We start from the raw sequence: 9,171 nt of genomic DNA on the forward strand, positions 1-9,171 counted from the left end.
GCAAAAGATGTGCTTTGATTTAACTCGTCATCAATCTGGAGTTTCATAGGTTTCTTGGAGATGTCATTCGCCACAAACTTGTGAATATTGGCGTGTGAATGTCATTATCTTTCAATGAAAGGATTTATAGGATTTATACGCTTTATGTCATCAATAGATCAATTTTCATAAGTGACAGAAATTGTTTTCCTATTATTAACACAGCATTTTAGACTTTCTCGTTACGTTACACACAAGATTTTACTGTTATCTATTCATGCAGGAGTTCAAGGGATGTTATAGTTTTGGTTGAGATGGGGGTTCAGCTTTCCACTTTTTTGGCAAGATAAGTAGAAACAACTTATAAAATATTAAAGAACATACAAGAGGAATTCAAAATCTATTTGATGAAAATCGATTTGGAAATGGCTGAGTTATCCAGAAACAGAGTAAAACAAAGCAAACCTACGACGAAAGGTTTTGTCCCACCTTTTATTAGGATGGCTTTGTTTGGATATCTCAGTCATTTCAAGACCAATTTTCATCTAATAAAGTTTGAATTCCTCTGAGAATTATATGCTTTTTCATATTTTATAAGAGGTTTCTTATTATCTCACAAAAAGTTGGAAACCTGAAGCCCCATCTCAACCAAATCTGTATAAGCAGGCAGAATTCCAATTTAAGCACTTTGGAGTGGAATATATTTCTTATAATCATATCATCATGATTAAGGTACATCGGAAAATACATGCAAACTTTTGAAATGACTAATAATTTGAAGCTTTTGAGAGGGGGGCAAGAACCGGATATGACGTCACAAATCACGTGGTGGACCTTGACCTGCTTATAGCCACAGATCACTTGCATAACCAACGGATATTCTATATCTAAATTAACTAGGAGAGGTTCGCCAAGCGGCTGTGGTGGTCAACAAGTGTTAGCGACATTTATGCCGTATGTCATCGAATCTCATGAGACATAAATATTCGTGGTGAGGACGGGCAAGATAGGAGCCAGCTATATATAAACACTAGTGGATCATTTTTGAAGCTCACTTCCTTGGTACTTGCGTTAAGATACGGACATTTTCGTTTCTCTGCAACTTTACCCGTCCACGGTCAATAATTCCATCTCAAATATGAAGGCATTCCTGGCATTTGTCTGCATCTTTGGTAAGTTGTTTGACATCCCCTATTTGGACTGATTTGTGATTCATTAATTTTTCTTGTTGTTGTTGAAAGTATTTTTTTTTTATTATATCTCTTCATCCGATGTTAAAACTCCGCGGGTCATCTTTGCGTGAGAAATTAGTCCATAATGGTCGTTAAGATTTAGCAATGACAAGCTTATGAAAGAGAGATTGGTTGTCTGTTTTAAAACTCTTTGGTAGCTTTTAAAATTTATTTTGATTCGTCCTTATACTGCGAAACACTGAGTCACAATACGATGCAGAATTTATCCAAACATGACGGTTTTCCATCCCATTGTGTGTAATTTTGAGCTGTGATGCTCTTATTTGACGTTATTAGTGAAATGCCGTTAAAACATTATTTATAGCCACTATCAAATTCACGTTTCCGCTTCACATAGCAATCTCCTACATTTCTTTGTGATCATGTGATATTTGTTTTAATGATTTATTACTTTCCATTAGTGTATTGCCACATATTGTTTGATAAGCATACTTGATATTTTTCATGGTATAATTATGTTTAGAAGATTTAGTTGTGATATGTTTATCATCTGAAAATGCAGTAATCAAATCAAATCAAATCCGGTAGTGACGACAATGTGCAGATATAATCAACGCACTATATGATACTATGAAAGTTACATTTCATTTTGATGCTGCCCATCTATCACAACGAAGGCAATATCTTGAAGATCGAGAGAGGAGCTGCAAAATTACCAAAAGTAATACAATTCAATTTGCATATAGAGTCAGTCAAGGGAAGTTCGCTAAATACAGTAGGTTAAGCAACATGTTACAAATAACAATTACAACTCAAAAGCATATACATTGGAGATTGCAACCTTTTTTGTGACTTTCGGGCATGTTCCAGCATCGCAAATATATTATATCGTGTAGCGGTTGCACTATATCTTATCACTTTTCTATATATGATTTAAAGCGTTAACGAAAGAGCACTTGATTAATCTCTTTTAGAAAGCAGGGGAAATCATATCACTTGAGATGATCAACAACAAGTCGATGGAATGCTTTCTTTTCATTTTTTTAAATGAATTCTATGGAATTTTTGCTGTATTTTCTTTATATCGTTCTTCATAAATTAGTGACAGTAATCTTAGTAATCTTCTTATCCAGCGATGGCAGCATGAAACTTTAAAAATTCATAACTTTTGAACGGGTTATCCGATTTTCCTCAAACTTTCGCTGATTGTGTTCACTCATTCCACATAATAAGACGTACTTCTTTTTTGACTTCATTTCCCTTTAAGCCATCATGGCAGCATTATATGAAGTTTGTTATGGCCCGTTATCGTATTAAAGGTGTCGATACTATAAGAGTGTCCGTAAAATGTTTTAGAAAACAATAAAAACGTGTATTTTTTCAAGTTAACAACTGTAAATTTGAAATTGATATGGGTGGTTTCTCTCTTCCTCTTTCCCTTTATCCTATATAATGTGTAGGAGTTTGACTTCAAGCATTGGTGGAATGACAGTGATATACAAAAAGAGTGCTTCCCCCGTTACATCATTTTCATGCAATATTCTTTTTTATCGTTAATTAATTAAAAATACGGGCAACATATCCAAGGACCTTGACAATAGCGCTTGCATGCTTTGAATGGAAGGATGACATTTATTTGGTGTAAAACTATCTCATCTAAAATTGTATAGGTGGAATATAACAGGAATTAATCAACTGATTTTCAATCTCCGGCAGTACGTTTCTAGTATTTAACCTCTGACATTTTTACCTGGCAACATTCAGTACATGAATCTTTCTTTAATTGGAACTATTGTTGAAAACATCAACCACTTTGTGAAGAGATGGTGACAAAAATGTTTGTAAAAATCCTAACAACTTTATTAAAAGAACATTCATGCACAAAGTGATAATAAGATATAGCTTAGATTATAACTAGATTAGCAAAAACCTTGATGTAAATGTGTAGGAGGTTGTATGAGTAAGAAGAGTTTGACATGATATTTTTAGTTTTAGTGCATTTCCGACATGCAGTTGAGAAGCGCTGCCAAGTCCCCCAAGCAACGGGGGAGGGGGGAGGGGAATACCTGGGGAAAAGGAAGCAAAGGGTATCGTGCAATGAACAATGCCGACTAAAAGTTGAGATCATAAGCAAAAATAGCATTATAAATGTCTAAATAGCTCGACAGAAGGACGATACGTGCAAAATCCGAATGTGGGCCCAAGCCAAAATCAAAGTAGGCAGCTTATTAAAACGGACGTAAACCATAGGAGAGACTATAGTGCATGAGCGTGTACTCAACAGAAATGGCAGAAATATAGGGCAGATCCTTCTGGCTGTTTTTATTTTTTCTTTTTATTCTATCATAGGTAAACAAGTGGCACGAGATGAGCATGACGTGTCGTAAACTCGTCCAGTAATAGACGTCCAGGAAAATTTTTGTTGGCACGCGTAATAGAAGTGGCGTAAATATAGACCCCAAAGTCTTAAAATAGGCAGCTCAAAGGCAGCTTCAAAATACTGTTGCCTATGGCTACATGATTGAGCTAAAAAGAAAAAGTGACAAACAGCATACTGCCAACAGGTGGCCTATGAAACAAGCAAGAGTTCTCCTTACCTTTTTGTTGTTTTTCGGCACGGCCCTTTCTCTTGTTTCCTTTCCTTCTTCCTCTATCTTATCTCCATTTCTTTTTCCTATTTTTGCTATCACTATCGATTATAAACTTTAGCATTCTGTCCCAAGTCTTCCGGAAATAGAAAATGACGTCATAGTTAGATCAGAATTCCCGGATGATATGAACTATAAAGCTAGGGTGGTGATTACATTCTCTATTGAGTGTCTTTACTCGACATGATATAGTATACCTACTGCATACAAACGTTGTGTGTGTGCGTGTGATCGACTGTGTGTGTGTGTGTGTGTGTGTGTGTGCATCTTTTGCCCCGAAACAAGATTGTGTACTTTTATGTACCAAAACTATTAAACGTATCTCGGAATATTGTGAAAAGAATACAGATTATTATGTGTACTATTCATTAGCATAATCAGATAATGTGAGTTAGTAAATAACATCTATTATACAAAATACATATAGAGCGACAGAGAGCTTTTGAAGTAGATATGTACATACGTGCATAAAACATACCATTTCTTCACATTAATTCGACTTCTTATTAGAGAATCCCGTTACACCAAAAGTTTCGTGTCGCAGTGTATGCTTAGATTGTAAAAGCTGCAGTACAAGCTGCGCGGTGACCAAAAAACCGCCGCCTACATAATATCACCTGTTGACGGGATCAAAGTAATGGCTTACGGTGTAGCCTAGTGTCATCCTGATAGCTAATTAGGTCTACTCAAACTTCTCGACCTCCGTAAATTACAGATATGATGAGATTAATATGGCCTTTTCCATTATTGGCGCTCAAGCCAAAATGCTCCCGTGACATGAAACCTCTGTGGCCCAGTGGATGAGACTACTGAATCTCATCCTTGAGGTCATTGTTTCGAGTCCTCTAGCTGCCAGCGGTTGTTGTTATCCCTATTACAATAGGCAAGGCTAGGCACTTGTCCTCCTTGCCTAGTCTTGGTTTCAGTGGTTTCAATGGCGTTGGTTTCGTAGTCTTTTGTTACAGTTGTTTGCTCAATATGCACGTTATACAGTTACAAGCGTTTCTTCAGTATACAAAATAGATTAAAACACAAAACCAGACACATTAAGTATAATAATGAAGTTATGCCAAAGACTGTTTGACACTATTCTTTTTTAAATCGCAGTAACAAATTTCAGAACTTACCTCCGATGGCCTGTGACCAAGTTTGTAATTTATTGATTAATCAGAATCAGAATTTTAGTTTAAGCGCTTTCATTTGCGTTTTCACAAGTGGTTGCTACCAAAATCTCCCGCGCATACATACATATGTATATTCACATTTCAATGATTGTGGTACTGTGTTTGTGTATACACAATATTATAAACGATATTCTTTTTCATACTTGGTAACTGGCTAAATAGTTGCATTATGTCTATGATGAGTTGAAAAAAAAAGGAAAGTATATTATATACCCCAAAATTACTGATCATCACATGTATTATTTGAAATATGCATATTATGAACAAGATGAGGAGGCCCTATTACATTCATGCATACTATATGTATATATATATTTGATATAGATTGATTATAAACCTAAAAGATGAAACGATGAAAATATTGTAGAATATCAGGCTGGTGCAGAAATTGGTGACCTGATTTAAGCTCCATCAAACCTGCGATACGATGCGACAGAGCAGTGGGGGCCTCATGTGGCCTCATTTTCGATTAAGGGTTTTAAACCACAGGAAATCCTGAGTTAACCATATAATACCTAGATCCCCCTGCACTGCATAAGGATTGAGAAAATGCACTGGACAGCAACAGGTTGACGACTTGGAAAGAGGAAAGACATAATGCAATTGACTTGCCTCTTTCTGATCGGTAACGAGTCAGGGGAATGTGTACATTTTGTGAATTTCTCTTTATATTTTCCTTATATAGTTGTACGCATGTGACATGTAAGTTATTCATACACTGCAGTAGTCTTCTCCTCCAGACTGCACAAAAACTTCAAAAATTCATAACTTTTGAACGGATTGTCTGATTTTCCTCAAACTTTCAATGATGTTGATACAAGATTTTAAAGTGTTTAAATCTCTGTTTAGATGTAGATAAACAGAAGTATTTCACGTGAACTATAAGTTTTCAACGTGTTGTTTAATGAGTGGAAGAATTTTCTGTCAACGTAGCTCTACAACATATAATTGTATAACTTTGGGTGATAAATTTGGCTTTATGTGATTTTGCGAGCTTAGTTTCACGTATATTTGCATTTGGAGGTTCAGTAACATACAATACCAGTGTGGTATATTGCCTTTTGAATTGCAACCAGAATTACCGGTTCATATTAATTTACCCGTTTACCCGTGTTAAACAACTAGCGATCTCTCAGTGCCCCCCCCCCCTCCCACTAAATGTAGTTACTGTTGCTACAGTGTGGGCGGCGAAAAGTTTTGTCAAATTTCCGGAGCAAGCATGCATCAAGTCCACTAAATCAATTAACTTGACAGCCTACCCCTCTCGTCACAACTTGTAGAACTTATAGACGTCAAGAAAAACAACACGACTGGAAAGGAAGAAGCTCATAGTCGCTCTCATTTATAGCTTGATTTCTCGTACACGATGCATGATAGTGGTTTAATGAATCATAATCTCCCAGAAAAGTGTTTGTGTATCATTTTCTGTAACTTTATGATACGTTGCATTTTCCTTGAAGACAGGAGCCGTCACTAATTTAAACTATAATACAACGTATCACAATTTCTCGACAGGATGATCGCCTTCTTTATCCTCGTCAAGTATCAAGGGCATTGATTTATCATACTATCCGTTTACCTCGTTGACAGGGGAAGTTAATTCATCCATGCCTAATGTGTGAAAGCAAATGAAGAGGAAACAGTCTATACCCACAAGACCAAAGTTTTTATTTTAAGGGTGTTTTTTTTTCATGTCAGACGCCCTTCTTTGCGTTATGTGCTCATGTGCAACGAATGTTATTTCTATTACTATAGTAATAATTATATCTGCTTAACTTACGAACTAACTGCCTGACGCAGCCATTGCCTTCATCGAAAACATAATCGTTGTCAGAACTTGTGGTAGAATTATCTAAAGGGAGCGTATAGTTTTGGTTGAGACTTAACGTCAGGTTTCTAATACTTTTGGGGGGAGATAATGAGAAACCTCTCATGAAATGTGAAAGAGCATGTAATTCCAAGAGGGATTCAACATTATATTTTATTTGATGAAAATCAATGGCTGAGATATCCAAAAAAGAGCATTCCTAACAAAAAGCGGCACCCACCTTTTATTAGGATCACTTTGTTTTACTTTGTTTTTGGATGTCTTAGCAATTCCAAAACCGATTTTCGTCTAATAAGCTTTGAATTTCTCTTGAAATGGTATATGATATGCTCTGTACTATTTCATAAGTGGTTTCTTGGTATCTCACAAAAAGGTAAAAGCCCAATTCTCATCTCCACCAATACCATACAATACCTTTAATAGATTGTCTTCTAAATCTCTTCCTATCTTGTATTCACTCTCCTCTTACAGCATCAATGTCTCTCCTTGAGGCCCAATCCAACGGAGGTTCATCCGGGGAGATGTCGTCCGTAAATATGGGGAACGGTCTCGACCAAGGTGGCCAGATGAACGGCAACAACTTCTTCGGCAACGACAACGAAGAATCCGACAACGACAACGACAACGACTTCAACAGCGATGGTGCCGGCATGCCGAACCTCTTCGGGAATGGCGCCAGCGGTCTGACGGACAAAGGTGCCGTCGGGAACGGGGCCAAGGCAGGCATCGCCATCGCAGTCATCGCACTAGTAGCTGTCGTAGCAGGCGGAATATTTTACTTCGTCAAACGGCGTTGATGTCACTTCCTTGTCCATCATTTTCTTACTTTATCATAATATTGCAGATGCCTTTGGATTGGTTCACGACGTCAGTTATATCATTTTATCAATCTCTACCTTCAACTTGCTTCCACAGACGAAAGGAAAGCTATCAACTTCAAGACCTGGGAAAATAATATAAAACTATTGACCGATAACGGACCCCGGTACTACAGTGACTACGAACTCTCGTTGAGTATAACATTTAATAATGTATTGAACTTTCGAACTGCAGTAATTTTTCCTTAATTTGTTCCTTAACCCATTGAGAGCGAGTCCCGAGTATACTCAAGCAAGTGTCTATGGGGTTATGTGCTGTAGCAAAATCAGCTAGTCCTCAACGGGTTAATCCAGCCTAACCTGATAACATTGTAAGCCATAGGCTTATAGTGTGGACAACGATGAAATTAAAACCTGTTAACCATGCCATTGTTTAAAGTTGTTTTTCTGTATTGATTCATGCTGAAAGGTTTCAAGATAAAAACACCATTTTGAATCAAAGGGAAACAGACAAAAAAAAAATGATAATATGACTCGTAACGTGGCCGATCAGCTGACGGTACGTACTTGTAGGTGGTACATTACAATGTATCTCTATTCCCTATACAGGACACTCAGCAATTTTTGAATGTGAAAGGAACTTTTACAGCTTTAACTCCAAACGATGAAGAATTCTATTTGGAATCGACAAAATAATGATTATCACAATCTTGGAAGTATGCGAAAGGTGTAGCAGCGGGTAATCTTCCTGAGAAGCGATCGTTTATTTGCCTCAAAACTTACGTGTTTTTCAATTTTTCGTAGCATCCACTTATAAACTTTTGTAATTTTCTTAGATGGTGAAGAGTGTTATTAAACTATTCGTGCAGGTCACGGTTCGTGATGTTACATTTTACTGGTTTTTCTTTTTTCATGGGGATTCATTTTACAGCCATTTGCGTTGGTTTTCCATCAAATCATTCGTAAAGCGTTTTTGTCGCGTGCTAACATTCTGAATAAGTTAAGCATTTACAATCACATGCACCGTGTTCCACAAACACTATTATTGCAAAAATTTGGGAAGCAATGTAAGCTTTCTCGAGCTTCATGTGCAACTTGTGATATATTTGTACATTCTCTTGTAAAATATTTTGAAATACATATTGTTTATCAAAAAATATCATTCGTTGCCTTTGCGCTTGTGTGAATTCTTGTTGAATTACATTATGATTCTGTATATCTTAAAGTGAAGACGCCCTCTTTGACAGATATTTAACAGTTTCTACTCCCAAGTGCGTCAGACTCATCCTGTGATCTCGGACAACATAGAGAACATACATGATGCATGTGTTCATGTTGTGGTATGCGGTGTTGTTAGGGCTATATGAAACCTGTTTTGTCAATGCTGATTGGGACTCTTTTTGGGAGCAAACGACTCCTCTTTTCCCCGTTGTCTTTATAGTCCAAGAGCATTAGGGTTTAACCTGGACATTTTTGGTAACAAGCTGATTTTTTCAGGAAAGGTCCAGGAATGTGTGTAAA

At 36.9% G+C, this 9,171-nt stretch overlaps 1 protein-coding gene across 1 annotated transcript; it reads left to right on the plus strand.

Annotated features, from left to right (window-relative positions):
• The first annotated feature begins 1,117 nt into the window (after positions 1–1,117).
• Positions 1,118–7,629, plus strand: LOC139710975 (uncharacterized). Its single transcript, XM_071622890.1, has 2 exons — positions 1,118–1,151; positions 7,304–7,629. Exons 1-2 carry the CDS (start codon positions 1,118–1,120, stop codon positions 7,627–7,629), a joined length of 360 nt encoding a protein of 119 aa, XP_071478991.1.
• Positions 7,630–9,171: the final 1,542 nt, after the last annotated feature.

Source organism: Diadema antillarum, unplaced genomic scaffold (assembly GCF_040938485.1).
Source record: "Diadema antillarum isolate AM-2024a unplaced genomic scaffold, OU_Dant_1.0 seq00001597_RagTag, whole genome shotgun sequence".
NCBI classification, from domain to species: domain Eukaryota; kingdom Metazoa; phylum Echinodermata; class Echinoidea; order Diadematoida; family Diadematidae; genus Diadema; species Diadema antillarum.

Coding starts and splice junctions, on each gene's coding strand:
- LOC139710975 (XM_071622890.1), top strand. CDS start 1,118: ATGAAGGCATTCCTGGCATTTGTCTGCATCTTTG. Junction 1,152..7,303: donor GGCATTTGTCTGCATCTTTG/GTAAGTTGTTTG, acceptor CTCCTCTTACAG/CATCAATGTCTCTCCTTGAG.